This window comes from Anas platyrhynchos, chromosome 5, assembly GCF_047663525.1.
Source record: "Anas platyrhynchos isolate ZD024472 breed Pekin duck chromosome 5, IASCAAS_PekinDuck_T2T, whole genome shotgun sequence".
Classification (NCBI taxonomy): Eukaryota; Metazoa; Chordata; class Aves; order Anseriformes; family Anatidae; genus Anas; species Anas platyrhynchos.
This window is the reverse complement of record NC_092591.1, coordinates 5830151-5847974: the sequence shown is the minus strand read 5'-3', so window position 1 is coordinate 5847974 and position 17824 is coordinate 5830151. Positions and strand designations below refer to the sequence as shown.

Below are 17824 nucleotides of genomic sequence, written 5' to 3'. Positions count from 1 at the left end.
ATCTTAACTCCAATTAATAACAATTCAAAAGCAATTATTTATCTCAGCAGATATTGTGCTTTAAATGCAGACTGCTCTTTTCTTGTTCTGATTGCTTATTTCCTAGCGGTCCAGGTAGACACTATGTATTTTAGAAATTACTCACCTTTGTTTTGTTTTCCATTAAAAGACTGAAGACCTTGAGAAAGAAATTCTTCAGTCTGAAAACCGAATCAAAGCACTGAGTGAAGAAGCAAATAAGAGGGAAAATGATTACAGGAATTATAATGAAGATTTCATTAACAAAATGAAATGTCTGGAGGTAAGCTTTGCTAGTTTTGCCTTATTTTTATTTTTTTTTTAATTAACCTTGGAAAGATTTCTGGTGGATGAATTATCAGTGTTTGGTGTACCACGTTGGAGTGTAGCTCCAATAGCTATGCTCCAATGTGACCCATCTGTCAGTAACTGTTTCAAGAAATTTCTTTATTTTTCTTTGTTTGTTGTTGTTAGGAATTTTTTGATTGTTTATTTAATGCTCAAAAGCACTTACGATGAGACCCTCAGATTATTGAGACCCTGGAAGCAGCACACATCCATATGTATGTATTCGTGCACAATATGAGCGCCAGTCTCAATAGAATGCCATGCACTGAATATTCTTCTCAGAAAGGTTGCTTCCCATTTTGAAATAAATATATGTGCAGGACCAATTCAGTCATAAAATGCATCCAGTTTAGCTTTATTGTGAGCTACCCGATGTGTAAGTTGTTAATGTAGAATTTGTTCTGTCATTTTTTGGTAAACAGGCTAACATTCATGGAAATACGACAGCTTGGTTTGAGACATTTGTTCAAATTCTACTCTGAATTATTGTTATTGTAAATCTCTTGGAGTGATTGGTGGTGTGCGATACATAACCCAAGGCTACTTACTGTTGGTCTTCTTTAAAACACTGATGAGCTTTCTTTCCCAAGAAAGTAGGGCATGGAAATGCTGAACATGAACTATGCAGAGCTTTCAGAAATTTCAAGTGCTTCTCCGATCTTTGCTATGCAGCATATGCTCTGTCCCCAGGGAAACTGTCTGACTCCTGGTCAACAGTGTGATTTGAAATAGGATAAACCTGATGCCAGGAATGTAGGAAGTATTTATATATCTTACGTGACAAAGGTATATTTAGAGAAGGCCTTGGGGATTTTCGTTGTTTATCTGGTGGAGAGGTTATGATTCCACATCACCCAAGACAGTTCGGGCCATGTTGTTACTGAAGCTTTCCTAAAAAACAGGCCTGAGATTGTCACTGATAAGTAAATAGTTGTGCCAGATTCATTCTCCCACTCTTTCTGGCAGTTGAACTATTCAGGATATACAAAGTCATTGCTAAATACATTGACTCCCATTCTGTCTTTTCTTTAATATAATCCACACTAAAAGAGTTTTTCCTACATCTAATACAGTGTTGAGGAAAACATTATCAGAGGGTTGCCCTTTCCTTCCTGGCCTGGATAAAGCAGGTTTGGAATAATTGTAACTATTATTTTCATTCAATGATACGCTCTACCATTTTCTCCTTTTTTAAACTTTTTTTTTTTCTGCTATGTTTTCATTTCCTACCATTTTGATGAAACAATTGTAGCTGCTTTGTTTTCTTCTATATTTTCCTTTTGGGGAATAAATTCCTTTATAAATGCTTTCAGCATTTTCTTGCACTTGTAAAATGATTGTTTGACTGTTGTTTCATGGAGGCAGCCTGTGTAAGGGGAATAATTTCCACTATAAGAGTAATGACAGATCCTATGCTGATTTATTCTGCTCTGTCAGGAGCATCATGGTGATGCATGGTGTCAAAGTACTCTGTAGAAATGAGGCTTAGATCACCTTTCTTTCTCTGCCTTCTTAATACTCTAAGGGTGCCATTTCCGTTTTGTCTGTTCTCCTCCGTACTTTCTTTTTTTTTTTTATTCTTTTTATCCATCCTTCTGCTACAGTCCATTAAAAAACAACAACAACAAAACAACAACAAAACTTATAAGTATATCTAAACATCTATACTTTGAGATTTTTCTGATATTTCTACTCTTTGATCACACAACTGGATATGATTTTCCTGACTTCAGAGTCTCACAGGGACCAAAAACATGTAGTGCAGCATTTGACATGAATGTCGTGTTAATAAAAAAGTTCAGTGTCCTGATGTTATTTCACATCCTGGGCCCAATTTAATTTCTAGTATGGCTTTATTTCTCGTGTATCATCTAGTCTTTCTCTTAACATCGTTCTTCAAGTCCTTCTGTCAGTATAGGATGTTCCTGTTCTCCCTTTCCTTGTTTATACCTATTGCAGCAAAAGAGAATAGATGTATTTTTCTACTGAAAAGTAACTCAACTCCTGACTTGCATTCCTTTTGCCCTAACCAAGATGAGATTCCACTATGCCAAGAGATGCCCATATACAGATGCTTCAGATTCAGGAGCGTCATCATTACATTTATCTTTAGCAAATATTAATATGATTAAAAAAATAGGCTTATGGTTGTGCATGAAGCAACATGAGATATGTTAAGCTGCAGAATTAAATGCTGCCAGGAAAGCACATGTGAAATAACATGAAAGCACTCCATATTGGCGGTAAAAGGAAAAAAAAAAGTTGCATTTGTTTTGCTTCATTTATGGGTTAGCTGAATCAATTGCCTAGTATAACCAATGTCATTTAATGTAAATAATGCTAGTATCAGAAAGGTAATACCACAGGCTAGGATAGGGAAGGAACCAGTTAGGAAGTGTACCGAGAGAACTCAGATGTGTTCAGATCATCCAAGTCTGACAAAATTAACTTTCAGGTAGTTAAGTTGCTGAAGCCATTTCAGTGCTGTTCATGATTTAACTGCAAATCAAGAACAGGTGAAGCTCAAATTATCTTCAGTTCCCAGAATAGCCATGCTGGGTAACACACAAAGTTGATCTTATAAGAAGTCTGTCTTCTGCAGCGAACAGTAGTGCTGCTTGGAAAAGTAATGGAAAAGTAAGAACAGTCAAATATAGAACAGCCCTTTTTCTGTAGTATCTCTATGACAAATGAAGTGTCAGGAACTTCTTTGGATGGAGATGGTATCTGCATTTAATAGCTTTTGATGGGATTTTATGCTATGCTCGATCTTCAGGGTAATATTCTTCTGTCACTGATTGCTAATTTTAGCTCACGTATACATTTATCCTCCACAACAACATATAATTTGTTTAATAATAAAAAAAAAACTTTTCAGTTTTAAACCTGCCGTCTTAAACGTTTATCATCATCTTGCAGTTTTATGTTGTGAGAAGCAGTGAATAGCTGCTGTCTTCTCATCTTCTCCAGCAAAGACGTGATTTTACACACCTTTCATTGTACGTCCCCTCAGTTGTCACTTCTCAGGGCTGAAGAATGCTGGGTACAAAAGCGGTTGGAAAAATCATCCTAGATAATAGTTACCCACCAGTTACTGACCAAACAGAATAATGGTCTCAGTTAGTTTGAGGGAGTTTTCTCTCAGATTTGAATTAATCTCTATTTTCCTTAATGACTCAGGTGATAGGGCCGAGAGAATGCTTATCGCATCTGCAGAGGACAGACTCGATAAGAGTGGGAGCACCCTCTGCAGGACAGAACTAGAATTCAGAATTATTTTAGCAAATCAAGGAAGTAATGTAGGGCAATAAAAAGAAGGCAAAGAGGAAAAAGTTATGATAAAAAAAATGTGCGTTTGTATGTTTAGGTGGAAACAGTTCTGTACAAATTCATCACTGGGGAGGTCTTCAAGCCTAGCAGTGATAAATAGGACTAAGGCTGACAAGTTGAACGTAAATCAGCACAGATGTGTAGTAATGAAAAAGAGAAATATCAAACTGGTCTCTACGAAGTGGCATATAGACTGGCATGGCATATAATGAAAGTTTGCAGCTCCAGCCAGTTTTGGTAGGACACGCGTGGAACACATCATCTGGTATTGATCACCTAATTTAAAGGAGGACATAGATTACTTGGAGATCCAAGGGGAGTTAATAAAGATGATCAGGGGAAAAAAGAAAAAAAAAAAAAAAGTTGAAAAAGTGTGCAGTTTTTCCATTCAAAATAAATTAATCTAAGATAAGACGGTAGCTGCCAAATAAATAAAAACTGATAGCAAGATGACAAACTTCTCCTTGTCCACTTGTTGAGACAAATAGCAGGCAACAGAGCAGATTTAACTAAAGAAAAAATTAGGGCCTAAGAAAACACTGACAGCACAAATTGCAAAATCCTGGAATCAATTGTCTGAGGCTCGATATCTCTTCCACCAGGGTTTTTAAGGACAAGTCAAACATCTGTCATAGGTACTTAGGTCTAATTGATTCTGCTGTAGAGCAGAGAGATGGACTAAGATGACCTCTTGGGATCACTTCCAGTATTCCTTTCTCTGTGTTTTTTTCCCCTTGGTTACATTGAATTATTTATGCATTAAATGCTGCTTAGAAAGATTATTGATTAATATTTAGTTTCATTAAAGAATGACATCAAAACTGCAACTGGAAATCTGCTTAAAAATGAACAAGAATTAAACGTAAGCAGGCTAACCTTGGAAGAAACCCAGAAAGAAAAAGAAGAGAAGTATACAAAATATGAAGAACTGAATCAATTGTTTTCAGGTAAGTGTTAAGTAGCTCCTCTACATGGCTGGGTTTTCTCTTGATATTTCTGAAAACAGCATGTCATACCCCTTTGTCTGCCTGTAGCTCAAGTGAACTATGAAACAAGTACAAACCAAGCTCCTGGCAACAATTAGAATCCATAGACATGGCTATAACGTAAATATGAAGTATTTTGAAATGCCAGACCTGTCAAACAACTCACTCACTGATAGAACCTAGTTTTCTTTATAACAGTTTAACTTTAATGTTCAGTCATTATTCTGTCTTAAAAACCCTTTCCCTGCTTTGTAGAAAAGAAAGATGAAGAGGTAAGAATCAAAAGAGCCATTCAGCAGTCAATCAAGACTACTAGGAAGCTCAAGGAGGACATGGTAACAGCTTAAAACTTAACTACTAATTCTGTAAAATTTCCACCAGCAGTTTTTTAATCCCAAGAGGTGCTCATGGAGATGGGAAGACAGGCTGGGGCTGTGCCTACCTTTGTCTTGCCCTGTTCCTATCTGGTGGATGCCTTAGACCTCGGCATTCAGATGCTGTGGCCCAGCATTTGTATCATGCTGGCCTTAAGCTTGAGTTTGCATTCCCTAGGCACATGAACAGGCCAAAAAGAAGCTGTTGAGCTGAGACCATTTGTGACCTTGCTTCTATTCAGATGCTTGCTCACTGCTGGGGCAGGACTTTCCACCACTTCAGTAACTCATATTTGAGAAATCTTCCTGTATCGTTGCCTCTTTACCTATCCTTGTTTCTGGCTTCAGGCATTCAAGCAGCACCAATGTAAGGAAAGAGAAACTTCTGTTGTTGTGGGGGTAGTTGCATACAGCTCAAAATGTCTGAGGCATGGTGGCTCTGTCCCCAGACAGTGTCCCCACAAAGCTTGCACAGTGAATCTGCCTGTCAGCCACCTTCAGAGCTGTACAGCTGATGAGTCTGGGCACAGTACCACAGTGCATTTCAGACCTGCAGAGCCCTCACTGCCCATTTTTACAGCGCATGCACAGTCTCAGTGTGTAGCAGGGCCACTTGTCTAGGGCTGTGTCCGAGCCAGTTCCTTTCTTGTGGACCATGAGCTGTCACTTGCCCTCTCTGTGTCTCTTCCTCCTTGTTGGTTAGAGAGTACAGATTCCTATCTCAGATGCTACTTTGAAAATTTTAAATGAAAAGTACCATGTAGTAAAAACTCTTTTCACTTTAAGTACAAAAATCCTGTATAAAGGTCAGGTAGCAGTGAAGATTTTGTTATTTGCAGCTGGAGCTAAGAAATAAGCTGCGGATCACGCGTGATGCTGCAGTTAGTCAGCTGAAGAATCACACAGAGAGTATGAAGTTGCTGGAAAGAGACATCTATGAGATCAATAGAAAACTTGACATTGTGAACACGGAGAACTGCAGATTCAAATTAGTGAGTATATTGAAGCTTAACAGTGTTCATTCCCAATATGAAGTTCTTAATTTCACAGAGAACTATCCACGGAAGACGATGAAACACAAAAACCACAGGGCAAACTTTGTCTTGTAAAGGAATGCGTAGATCTGTGTTTACTTGGGAGGGAAACAAAGAGGAATATCTAAGTGCAAGGCATCTGCCTAAGGCGTAATCAATATCACATATCTGCTGCCTTCAGCCAGGGATTGTAGGAAAAAGCCTTCCTGCCACATGAGGTGAAAGTGAGATGTAGAATAGGCCTGTTTTGTTTGGAATACATGCTTTTGAAAGTATTTTGTATACCTTTCAGACCCTGGGCTCTCAGAGTATTACAATCTCCTTCCCCATAAAATACAGGAAGGATTGTAAAAGTGGTCTTATTGCCAGCTGTTTTCAGGCTGCCGTCGAAACTTGAACCCACATTTGCACAGCCATGTGGACTGAATTTCTGAGATGAGGTAAACCCTGTGCACTGTTTGGTGCCTGCAAGCAGAGAGCTCTACTGCTGCCAGTAGTGAATCTGTGCATGCTAGCACTGCAGATGTTGGGTACCAGCAACTCTGTGGCTCTGATTATATCCTCCTGGACTAAAAGGCTTCACTCAGACCCCCTGGCTATGCTACAAATCTCCCTCTCCTTATGTTCTGTTCGCTAACAGAAGCTGAGGTTTTTCTGATGCCTGTACCGCACCAGGAAGTGCTGTTTGTTGTGTCTGACCTGGGCTAACACATTTCAGCCAAACTTGGGACAGCGCAAGCTGAGTGCCAGTATTGATCCAATGTGAATGAGTCCACCTGATTTTGGGGAAGAAAGGAAGAAAGAGTCCCAGTTTGGAAGTGACCTGTGCTGTTCTGTCTGTTTTCAGCATCATAGCCTATTTCACTTGGTAGCATAGACATAGCTGGCTTGTAGTGATTTTGACAACTGTTAAAATTTAATCAACAAGATGAAATGGATGCTATTGTTGAAAGAAAGCATGTCCAGAGGAATACATTAGCCTTTGTATTTCTGTAAGTTAAACATCAGCTTATTCTTGCTGGCCTCTTTAGAAACAGTGAAACTGATTGGAAGTTATTTAGAAAAGTTGGAAACTGTGGCAAGTACTCAGTTGTAATTATTTTTTTACAGTACAATCTGCAGATGAAAGAAGATATTTTTGCAATGAATTCTGAAGCAGAAAACCACAAGTCAGCAACAGTCAAAATTCTGAATGACCTAGCAGTGCTTCATGGTAATGTGTTAATAACTATGTCAAAACAAAAAGTAATATTTTTAAATAATATCTTTAAGTCTTTGTGTCTTACCGTAGTTTAACTGTTGACTCTGTTGTAGATCTTCTTCTGAAGGCATGGTCAGAAGACAGCTCTATTCAAAAGGTGAATTTCAATTTTCTATCACGCTATTTTGCATAAATATGTTTCACTTGTGATGTAAAAATGATTTCATGTTGCAAATAGGGCACTGCAATTTTTGAACTCATAGGGGGAAAAGTATTAAACCCATGGTTTCTAACACAATATGTATATATTTTCCTGATACTGTTCCTTTTTGCTTGTCTTTTTGATCCTTTCTTAAACTGTGCAGTCTCCCTGTATCTGCTAGCATTCTTGCTTCTACCTGCTGATCAACAACCTTGTAATGTTTTTCCAGTTGGAAATGGCCTTGAAATTTGGCAATTGAAAATTTCCAACAGGAACTAAACCAAACTATCATGTAAGGAAGTTTTTCACAAGTTCTTCCATTAGAAAGGCAAACTTTCCTCCTTTCCTCCCTTCTGTCCTTCCTCCTTTCCTTCAGGATTGGATCATTATTGTAAACTTTCCTTTGAAAATGGTGGTCTGGTGGCTAGTCAAGCTGTGAGAAAACAAGATAACATAACTTTCTCAGCATGCTGTAGTTTGTGCTTTTGTTTGTTGTTTCTGTTGTTGTTTTTTCACTTTGAGAAAAAAGGAGTTTTATCCCATGTCATTACAGGAATTTCTGGAGAACGAGCAGGAAATTCTGAATGCAGTGACAGCCCTAGCAACGAAAATTCAACATCGAGAGGAGAAGATTGGTGATATTAATAGCAGGCTACAAAATAACCTGGAAGGACTGGATTCTCTGTTTGAAAAAAAATCTAGAATGGATGAGCACTGTAAGATACACCAAACTTTTTCCCCTAATTTGTTTTCAGTCCCAGAGGAGTTCTGTTAAATATTTTAATTCTTAGTAGCCTGTGACAAAATACAAGTAATACAGCTGTGTTAAATCAGCTCACTCTGCTGTAGATTCAGATTTAGTGGAACAGTTAGTGCATTTTTTTTTTGTTAGAAGAACTTGCCATGCTTTATCACACAGCCTGGATATTAACTTTAATTTCCTCTTTCTAAAGGCTTGTTATAACCACAGTGAGGGGGCTGTAAAATTGTCTGAGCATCACTGGTCTTTCCGGAATTACATGTTTGCTTTTCCACAAAGGATAAATAAAACTAACAAACTCGAACTCCTGCAGCTTGTTGTTGTGTGGTTACCACTGTAGGAATACATGGTTAATTAATGTTTGTGTTGTCTAGAATTTTACCTGTGGGCAATTTGTACTGCTGTTTCCATTTAAATGCATGCCATTCTATACTGCAGTATAGTAGAGGTGTGCGGTGGTGTTATTACACTGGGGCCCTAGATGCATACACACCAAATTGCTTGCTTCAGGTCCTCATTTTAACTTGAATCCTGTAGATTTCTGCTCTCCTTGTTGGTTCATAGAGGCCTCGTTTGTAATGAGTCGCAGGTTTGTCACTGTATGACATTGCCTTGGTACTGAATGTTGTAAATCGGAAGGGCTGCAGCACTCAGGATGCTTTGAAGTAATTGGGTCTGGGTTATATGACAGGAAGCCAGGAAGGGGGGAATTTATAGAGGAAGGGAATCTCCCTGGAAGGAAGCCAGGCAGAGCAGGGAGGATGGTAAACATATAGTAGGAGTCCCCCGGTTCATCTGAAGGCCAATGTCAGTATTTTGTGGGTGAAACGTGCAGGGCAGGCTTCTTCATAAGGAGCCTACAGAAACATTGCTTGATCATTAAAAACTGCAAGTATTTATTTAGCGGCATCTGTTGAACTCCTTGACTGTCATTAATTTTCTTATAGTGAGAGAAGAGGATTAAAAAAAAAAGCTTTTAATTTGCATTTTACATTCCAGGTTTTGCTGAAGGCTAAAACCCCTGAGGCCAGAAGGAAGGTCAGTGCTTGGTAATGCCGTGCATGGTTCACAGGCTTCCTATAAACTCTGCTTTTAATAAGTCCCTGATTCGCCAGGCTTTAAAATTAGTACACGATTCTCTAGCCCGACCAAAAGATGTACTCATTAGTACAGCTAATATTACCTTGGAGTCGTCATTACTTTTCTTTTTAAAAATATATGGCCCAACTTTTAAACCTAACATATGTAGTCTGTATGTGGAAATGCACATAGAAGCATACAGTCCTCAGGCCTGCACCTCTGCAGAAAGCTTTTCCTGCCTGCTGCTGCACTGGCTGCTCACATGCCTTCTGCGTGTGTACTGATATGGGAACCACGCAAAACTAGACAAAAAACTGTCTTTAGGACATTTTAAAGAAAAACACATCTATGAATCTGTCAGTTATGTACCCAGTATCTTAACACATGGACTTTAAGAACATAGTTTTAGTTCTTTCCTCTATGTTTATATGGCTGCAAACTGTATTTTCTATGTAGCAGCGTAGATAGAATTTGATTTCCTTAAGGAGATCAGTTATTTCCTTAATCCCTAAATAATCCCTTACTTCTGCATACAAGATGTGGTTTGTTTGCACGCTATTTTTAGAAGCAGCAAACCTGTCAATTGGCAATGCACAGAGCAAAGTTATCAGGAAATGTGTATCAGATGTAAGAAATTAAACCTATGGAGAAAGGTTCTTGAATAGAGCAGCGCGCCACCTTGAGGAAGCCTTGATTACACCCACAGAACCCCTGAGCTCAGCAGGCTGTCCCTTTCCACTGAGCCAGCAGGTAATCAACTAGAAAAGGCATTCCTGCCACAATAAAGTATGGAAAGATGCACTATTTCTGCTACTGCTGCCAACAAATTGTTGTTGAGAAAATCTGCCTAGAACTCTTCCTTCAACATTCAGTCCTTCGGTGGTGCTCTGTCCCTAACACTAAGTGTTCTGTGATTAAATTACTGTGAGTGTGCTTTGGGTGTATTCCCATACAACATACATAGACAATAAACGGATTAACAGGCATGAAGCATTCTCATAAGGGGAAGTTAAGGTGTCTTGTAAAAGATGTGGAGAAGGCTCCATCCATTTGTAGTTACCCTGGCTCACAGCCTTACCTGCAGCAAGCGCTTTGCTGACAACAGGTGTAAACTGCTAGGAAAAGAAAATCTTTAACCTGATCCTAGATGGGAATTAATAGCCAGGATATAAGAAAATGGCTTTAGTGGGAGAAATTCTACTATTTAATCATTTACAGAGGAGGTCTCCATACCTGAACCAGTACACAGAACATAAACTATAGAGAACTTCACGGTGCTTTTTGTCTTCTTTCTCCTAGAAGTCAGAATAAAGTGCAGTGAAGAAATCAGGAGATGCTTCCATCATAAAAAACACATCTTGAGCATAATTCCAGTGCTTATCTTCAGCTATCTGAAAGTCTCTTTCCCCTCGTGGAAGATAGAAGCTAGAATGCATGATGAGAAAACCAAGTGCTCTGTTTCATTCAAGCTCTGTTGTTCAATGTACAAGCGTTCCATGTTTTATCTGAGCTGTTTGTTTCATTGAAACTCTATTGAAAAATAAACTATTGTTCTTCTAAACACAACCTAAAATATTGTAATAGGAAATAAACATATACAAACAAAACTCTGTACTAGAATGTCAGAAGCTTTTTATGCAAATACACAGCAATAAATACAGACATTCCCTTTGATCTATACTAGATGTTTGTGAAGAATACAAAGTGCAGCTTTTCAATATTATACAGTCTCAGAAATGTTTCACCCAGAAGTCTCGTACACAAATGGCTGCTTCTAAACCAGAAGTTTTCAAATGCGTACCAAGCACTACACTTGCTTACTCCAGGTTGTTGTAGGACAGCGCTGTTGGCACAGGATCTTCCTAATGTCCATTCCCTCCCTCTGAGAGTATGCGTGAGGGCTCCGTGTACTTGGCTGTCAGCACGTAGAAGAGGGCAGGTGCAGGGACGAGGGCAAGCAGCGGCAGGTCCTGCTCAAGCTTGTCCAGTTTGGAAATGGAGATGATGCCGTAGGCATGGAGCAGCCAGTGGCTGACGAGGACAACCAGCCTTTTCTTCCTGACAAGGAGATCCTTGAAAGACTGGCAAAATGAACACAACCTTCTGTTAGCGCGCTGTACCTGATGTTTAAGGCACGTTATAGGTAGTGCACAGAGACACTGCACAAAGCCTCGGGGCCTGAAACCTTTCCAGCACATAGCACAGTTTCTCAGTAGGCCACAAGGGGGAAGTCTCACAGTAGCTTCCTCCAGCTAAGAGGAAGTCATAAGGGAAGATGCTTCAATGCATAAAACACGGCTGAGACAATGCAAGAGAGCAGTCTCTGCTCATTCAAGTATTTTGTTATGAGTTTCGATACAGAAAACACGTTCACCTACCTCCACTTCAGAAGCAGACATGTACACAGCCAATGTAACCAAGGACAACACCAGTATGATGTACGGGAAGGCGTAATCTAAAGGCAAATGTTAAACACATCATCAGGAAAAATGCATCATTATACATTCAGGGGAGACTGGAGGCCACTAAGCTACCACAGCACAGCTACTGTCAAACGTGTAAGCAGGAAGGCTCAGCCAAACAGAACTAGTCAATGCTTCCATCTTAGGATCCCAAATTCAAGCTAAATCAAAGATCAGCTGAGCTCTCCAAACTTGAATTAATTTCTGAAATCAGATGTACTCTACCTATGCAGAAAGCTGAATTAACTCCTGAATTAACTTCCTCTCATACCCGACTCTGTGCCTTTTTGGGAAAGGGGCAGCCTCTAGCAGCACAAGCAAAGAGGAGGCAGTGCTGCTTGGAGCCTGGTTAGGACAGGGCTACTAACCAGCCCCCTCTTCAGCTCAGGCTCCTCACAACCTGCAGAAACCTGAACAAAATCCTCATCCACAAAGCAAGAAGCGTCACGTCCCTTCTCTCCCTCCCCTAAGCCATTTGTTACTGTGTTTATAGGTACATTTATTAGCATTATTAGGACAGAACTCACAGAGCAGGCCTCCTCCAACCGCCTGGAGCACCGTGAGGACAGGGAAAAAGTAAAGTGCTGCGTAAATGCTTTTAAATCGATCGGACTTTCCTAAGCCACAGGCAATCTTCTTCACCAGCAGAGGGCGGAGTAGCATCATGAGCACAAGGCAGAAGGCGTAATATATGAACACGATGGTGTACCTGCAAAAAACAGAATGAGAATTGAAATAAGAAATTCTGTAAAACGTGCAGTTTGCTCATGCTACAGACACAACTCAGAATCAGGAAATTTGAAATTAGGTAGGGAAAAACCTACAGAATTTACAGCCAAAGGATGTGACAGAAGGGGACACAGAGACACACAACGATGGACTGACTTAGGTAGGGGAAATCATCAAGATGCAGCAAATGGGGAAAAAAAAAAGAAGATTTTATGCTTCGTAGCTCCATGTCCTAGACTGTGTCACCTTCTTTGGTGGCAAGAAGGAACAGATCACAAAATGCTCTCTGAAATATTTATTTGTTGAGCTTCTCTGCTGCATGTTGAGGATGCAGCAAGAGGAAGACACGGGAAAAGACACTGGATTCACAAAGTCATTAAATATTGGTGTTTCACACAAAAAACATCTCAATGCACAAAAAGACTTCAGGGGTTCTGATACTCATTGGTCCAAGCTGGGTACATGGGAACAATTTCTGCCACTTTGAGAAGAGGCGTGGGCAAAAACAAACATGTACAGAAGGAAGAAACAGCTCTGAGGACAGAAACCTTTCCACTCACAGGGGATAGACGGCTTCATGGGTGCAGTGCACTGTGGTGATGTAATCGGGGCTCGGGTTGTAGAGCATTGTGTACCAGTCCGAAAGCTTCTTCACCTTGCAGGATCGGATGTGCAGGGAGCCAACGGGGTCGCTGACAAGCAGCGTAACAATCGCCGCAACGCTGCACTCGAACAGGGCGGTGATGTGCTGCAGCAGAGCGCTGGAGCTGCAAAGGTGAGAAATTTACTTCTGTTTTATACCATTAAGGTAAATCTAAAGGCTGACCAAAAGGTGTAGGTGTGTACTGGACAGAAACTTCTGCGGGGTTGTGACTCACTGAGACCAAGGACAGGACAAATAATAACAACATTCTGCTTGAATAAGAAAAACCAAGTATTTTAAGCTGAGTGAGAGAATTCATTCACAGTATCCCATACGATTTAATGTATAAAATAACTGGAAACTAGTGTCTTATACCAAAGCCTTATGTAGTACAGATGACAGAAAACAAGATCAAACCATCACAAGTATTCTCCTAGGTGTATTGATGCAGGAATGCTGCAAGCAGGAGCTGCCCTCCAGGAAAGCACAAGGTGGCATCAGACTAGAAGCACAAAAAGCAAACAGCCAAGGCGAGCATATAACACAGCCGTCCTCATCACGTCTGATACTCCACAGAGCTGAGCTATTCCCTCCTGCAGCAGCACAGCTTCCCTGTGCCCAGCCCAGGGACGCTTACAAGCAAACGCAGCACAGGCATGAGCCTCCTGTCAGGTAAGGGATATCAACGCTCACAGTGCTGCAGTCTCAAAGAAAGCAGGTGGAGAATAAGGCACCACACATCTCAGTAACATGTGACATCTCAATAACACTGTAACATACGATACAAGTTTTCACAGCTGAAAAATTATTGGTAAAAATGGCACATAACCAGGCATTAAGCTCTCTCAGGCCCTCGTTTTCAGTGTTCAGTACACTTGAGAAACATGACTTCTTTAAAAATCTACAGCCAAGCTCCTGATGGCCACATGGAGCTGTGATTTTAAATCCCTGTTTTTACAGAATTTTCTTGATGCACCCCACTGAAGTTAAGGTACATCAGCAGTGCTGTCAGGACCAAAACCTGCCATACACATTCCTAAAGAGAAAAGTCAAAAACATTCTTTCTTAGAGCCTCCACAGGTGGCAGGTCAGTCTCATGGGGAGGGGCTGACACAAGGCACTGCTCTGGCCTGCCACAGGGAAACCTGATGTGGGTTTCTCCATGGGGAAACCCATTGTGGGTTTCTCTGCAGGCAGAGAAGGGCCAAGATGACTGCTGTAAATAAAAACATCAACCAACTGCCCAGATCTTCTGTGCTGCTGCATCGGCTCAGCCAACAGATGTGGTGCTAGACAGATCAGTTCAGCATCTCAGACTATGCTTGTGGTTAGTACATTTTTGTAAATACCTTTTTTTGAAGGAGGGGGATGCTAACCTCTTTTTTCCTGAATACCACTCAATGAAGAACCAGTGCAGGACCAAGGGCAGCATGGCCATGAAGCCGAGGTACAGCCAGTCATAGCGGTCGGGAGACCCCACGCATTCCCGGCAGATTTTGTTCTCATCGGTCCGCTGGCCCCTGGGGCACACCTGCGGGAAGCACAGCACGGGGGTCACAGCGGAGCCCAACCGCGAGGCACCGCACCCACCGGAGGCGGCCGAGAGGACCAAGGGCAGCGAGCTGGGAGCCCCCGCACCTACCCCGCAGTCCCCGTAGGTCTCCACGGAGCCGTTGACGGCCAGGACGGTGCGGCCGCAGTACAGCCCCAGGCAGGCGGGGTGGATGGCGACGGCTGCGGGGAGAGCAGGAGCGTTACGGCACGATAAATTACATTACATTATATTATATTACATTTCGTTACGCTAAATTACACGACGTTAGGTGAGGTTCGGGCCCATCCCGGCCCGGCCCACCCCACCCCGCGCAGCCCCGTCCGTACCGGAGCCGATCATCCCGCTCCCCTAGCAACGAGCCCTTCCGCCTGACGTCACTTCCCCTTCCGCCGCGAGGCCGAGCCCCGCCCACTCCAGAGAGCGCAGCGGTGGGGGCGGTGACGTAACAGTGGGCGTGGCTACAGGCGGTGGGCGTGGCCACAACAATGTGGGCGTGGCTACAGCGCAGCAGGCGGGGTTCTCTAACCACGTGGGCGTGGCTTGGAGCCCAGGTGGGCGTGGCTTACCGCGAAGTGGGCGTGGTTTGTGGCTCAGGTGGGCGTGGCCTCCGCTGTTTTCCCGCGCTGATGGCGGCCGAGCCTGCGGGTGCTGCCGATGCGGGCAGAGCCCCGCGGCTGCCGCCCCGCTGGCTGCAGGCGCCTCTGCTGCACACCGTGGAGATGCACACGGGCGGCGAGCCCCTGCGCGTCATCCCCCGCCTGGACGCGGCCGAGGCGGCGGTGGCTTCGTCCGGGCTGTCGCTGCTGGCGCTAAGGCGGCACGTGGCGGCCACCCAGGACCACGTGCGGCGGGCGCTGGTGCACGAGCCCCGTGGCCACCGCGGCATGTACGGGGCGCTGGTGGTGCGCGGCGAGGCGGCTGTGGGTGACGCCGACCTGGCGGCGCTGTTCCTGCACGGTGCTGGGTACAGCGCCATGTGCGGTCACGCTGTGCTGGCCCTCGGGCGCTTCGCCCTCGACTACGGGCTGGTGGCTGCTCCGTGCTGTCCTGAGACCACCGTGCGCCTGCGCTGCCCCTGCGGGGTCGTCACCGCCTTCGTGCCGTGGGATGGGCGGCGCAGCGGCAACCCCGTCCGCTTCCACAGCGTGCCCGCCTTCGCTGCTGCCACCAGTGGGGCTCGAGATGGTGGTATCGGTGTTTGGGGGGCTGGGGTGCTGGGTGAATCCTTCCCCAGTTCTGATGTCCTCCAGAGGTGGGATGAGGCCACCAGGGCAAGCTCGCAGAGCACGGCAGGGTGGCCTCAGACTGCTCAGCACCGTGCCCACTTCTCATCGCTCTCCCTTTCCCTGCGCAGACGTGCCCATCGATGTCCCTGGTCACGGGAAGGTGGTGGTTGACATAGGCTACGGCGGCACTTTCTACGCCTTCCTCAGTGCTGAGCAGCTGGGCCTCGACGTCTGCTCCTCGAAGACCAGAGACCTGGTCAGCGCCGCGAGTGCGGTGACGGAAGCGGTGAAGAAGCAGGTAGGGCACCGCGCTGCTCTGACTGCTGCTGATTATAAAGTGCTGCCTGTGTTCACAAACCTCCTTGTGCTGTTCCCAGTTCCCGCTCCATCACCCTGAGAGCGAAGACCTGGCCTTCCTCTACGGCACCATCCTGACGGACGGGAAGGATGCCTTCAGCGAGGAGCCCACCACCAACATCTGCGTGTTTGCGGATGAACAGGTACAGGAACGGGCTGTTCTCGGGTGCTCCAGGCACTGCCTTTTTCCCCTTCGTACCCCAAACCTGCATATTTTGTCTTTCTGTTTGTGATATATCCTGATTTTTAACCTCCCCTGGGCAAGGAGGACTTCCCCCTAAGCACAGTATAAAGGTGAGAGAAGCAGAGCTGCTTCATCTTCTCTTGTAGGTGGACCGATGTCCGACCGGTTCAGGCGTGACAGCTCGCATCGCCCTGCAGTACCACAAAGGGCTCATCCAGCTGAACCAGAGCAGAACCTTTCGGAGCAGTACCACGGGGTCCTTGTTCACGGGGAAGGCAGTGAAGGCAAGTGCTTGGTGCTGGAGCTTCCCCCTGGCTCGAGGACTGCGGGGAAGGTGCTGTTGCTGTGGTTCTGGGGAGGGGCAGAAAAGCCTTTCTGTGCCTGGATGGGGAGCCAGGCATCCTCAGCCATCAGAAAAGGCCCGGGTGAGATGCATTTCTGATGCTGATGTAGATAAATCCACGTGGTTTATCCTCTGTGTCAGCGGGGGTGGGTTCCTCTTCCCATCCCCTCTTCCCCAAGTGAGCGTGTTGCTCTGGGACATCCTGACCCTAACCCCTCCACAGGAAGCCAAGTTTGGGGACTACAACGCCGTTGTAGTGGAAGTCTCAGGAGAAGCCTTTTACACCGGTACGGCCACCTTCACAATGGAAGAGGAGGACCCGCTGAAATACGGCTTCTTCTTCAAGTGACCGGAGCCTCTTGGTGACAGTGCTGTGCTTCTGCCTGCACATTTCTGCTCTGCTTCTGCCCACGGCTCACTGCAATGTCCCAGAGCAACAGGACCAGCCTTCAGTGGCATGATAGTGCCTGCTGTGTTCTGAGATAACAGGTTGTGCTTCTCTGCTCTGGCTATTGACGGAGGTCCAGGGCTGCTCTGGGAAGCCACAATCTTTTTTTAAAATAATTATTCACAGAAAATGGAGCTGATCTTTGGAGAGCTGTCTTTGAATTTACGTGCCTTCCCTGCTTCTGTAAATTACTAATTTCTAAGCCAGATTCCTATTAAATGCCAGCTGGAAACACTGCCTTCCCCTCTTGTTCTTGCTCCTGGAGCTCATTTCCAGGGCTCTGCCAAGCGTGTCACTGCTGGTAGGACTGCCTGTCCCTCCCTGATGCCTCTCGTTCAGGCGGCAGCGCTGCTCTGCCTCATGCCCTCGTGTCCCCAGTCCTGGATCCCTTTATCCCTGCCCTGGTTTCATCCCTGTCAGAGCCCTGCCATGTCCCAGGTCTGGGCACAAACATGCTCAGGATTCCCAGCCCGCTGCGTGCTGTGTCCTCCTCACATTGCTTCCTAAACCCTGCCCTCTTGCTCGTTTCAGACCACAGTCTGCA

At 44.3% G+C, this 17824-nt stretch overlaps 3 protein-coding genes across 9 annotated transcripts in view; 2 read left to right on the top strand and 1 right to left on the bottom strand.

Moving 5' to 3' along the window:
• CCDC175 (coiled-coil domain containing 175) overlaps positions 1 to 10931 on the top strand; it is a 28780-nt gene extending 17849 nt beyond the window's left edge. Inside the window, exons 13-21 of one of the 3 annotated variants that reach the window (XM_072038152.1) lie at positions 170 to 301; positions 4505 to 4643; positions 4938 to 5017; positions 5896 to 6048; positions 7201 to 7303; positions 7405 to 7448; positions 8047 to 8209; positions 9253 to 9291; positions 10633 to 10931. In XM_072038152.1, coding sequence (XP_071894253.1) covers positions 170 to 301; positions 4505 to 4643; positions 4938 to 5017; positions 5896 to 6048; positions 7201 to 7303; positions 7405 to 7448; positions 8047 to 8209; positions 9253 to 9269 — 831 coding nt within the window. In that variant the 3' untranslated portion in view covers positions 9270 to 9291; positions 10633 to 10931. Of the gene's footprint in view, positions 1 to 169; positions 302 to 4504; positions 4644 to 4937; positions 5018 to 5895; positions 6049 to 7200; positions 7304 to 7404; positions 7449 to 8046; positions 8696 to 9252; positions 9292 to 10632 lie in introns of those variants that run through there. The other 2 variants (XM_072038151.1, XM_072038153.1) reach the window with 2 other exon arrangements.
• A 22-nt stretch (positions 10932 to 10953) lies between these two features.
• JKAMP (JNK1/MAPK8 associated membrane protein) lies at positions 10954 to 15195 on the bottom strand. Of its 3 annotated transcripts, none has more exons than XM_038180427.2 (7): positions 15049 to 15195; positions 14810 to 14901; positions 14517 to 14698; positions 13085 to 13291; positions 12323 to 12504; positions 11712 to 11788; positions 10954 to 11414 (listed from the first exon to the last, which is right to left on the bottom strand). In XM_038180427.2, exons 1-7 carry the CDS (start codon positions 15059 to 15061, stop codon positions 11196 to 11198), a joined length of 972 nt encoding a protein of 323 aa, XP_038036355.1. In that variant the 5' UTR covers positions 15062 to 15195; the 3' UTR covers positions 10954 to 11195. The 3 variants fall into 3 exon arrangements, with proteins under 3 accessions (XP_038036355.1, XP_038036356.1, XP_038036357.1); XM_038180428.2 differs by having other exon boundaries at positions 14544 to 14698; positions 15049 to 15192; XM_038180429.2 differs by lacking the exon at positions 15049 to 15195 and adding an exon at positions 14981 to 15044.
• A 105-nt stretch (positions 15196 to 15300) lies between these two features.
• L3HYPDH (trans-L-3-hydroxyproline dehydratase) lies at positions 15301 to 17517 on the top strand. Of its 3 annotated transcripts, none has more exons than XM_072038156.1 (5): positions 15301 to 15907; positions 16077 to 16246; positions 16326 to 16448; positions 16636 to 16773; positions 17056 to 17517. In XM_072038156.1, exons 1-5 carry the CDS (start codon positions 15349 to 15351, stop codon positions 17179 to 17181), a joined length of 1116 nt encoding a protein of 371 aa, XP_071894257.1. In that variant the 5' UTR covers positions 15301 to 15348; the 3' UTR covers positions 17182 to 17517. The 3 variants fall into 3 exon arrangements, with proteins under 3 accessions (XP_071894257.1, XP_071894256.1, XP_038036433.2); XM_072038155.1 differs by having other exon boundaries at positions 15301 to 15910; XM_038180505.2 differs by having other exon boundaries at positions 15302 to 15892.
• The last annotated feature ends 307 nt before the right edge of the window (positions 17518 to 17824 follow it).

What these genes read in the sequence shown, in the direction of transcription:
- JKAMP (XM_038180427.2), bottom strand. An exon ending in AGACCTACGGGGACTGCGGG is followed by an intron (nt 14,699 to 14,809) that starts GTAGGTGCGGGG and finishes TGCTTCCCGCAG; the next exon opens with GTGTGCCCCAGGGGCCAGCG. An exon ending in TGTCTGCTTCTGAAGTGGAG is followed by an intron (nt 11,415 to 11,711) that starts GTAGGTGAACGT and finishes TCATTTTGCCAG; the next exon opens with TCTTTCAAGGATCTCCTTGT.
- L3HYPDH (XM_072038155.1), top strand. Translation starts at nt 15,349, where the DNA reads ATGGCGGCCGAGCCTGCGGGTGCTGCCGATGCGGGCAGAGCCCCGCGG. An exon ending in CAGTGGGGCTCGAGATGGTG is followed by an intron (nt 15,911 to 16,076) that starts GTATCGGTGTTT and finishes TTCCCTGCGCAG; the next exon opens with ACGTGCCCATCGATGTCCCT. An exon ending in TCACGGGGAAGGCAGTGAAG is followed by an intron (nt 16,774 to 17,055) that starts GCAAGTGCTTGG and finishes ACCCCTCCACAG; the next exon opens with GAAGCCAAGTTTGGGGACTA.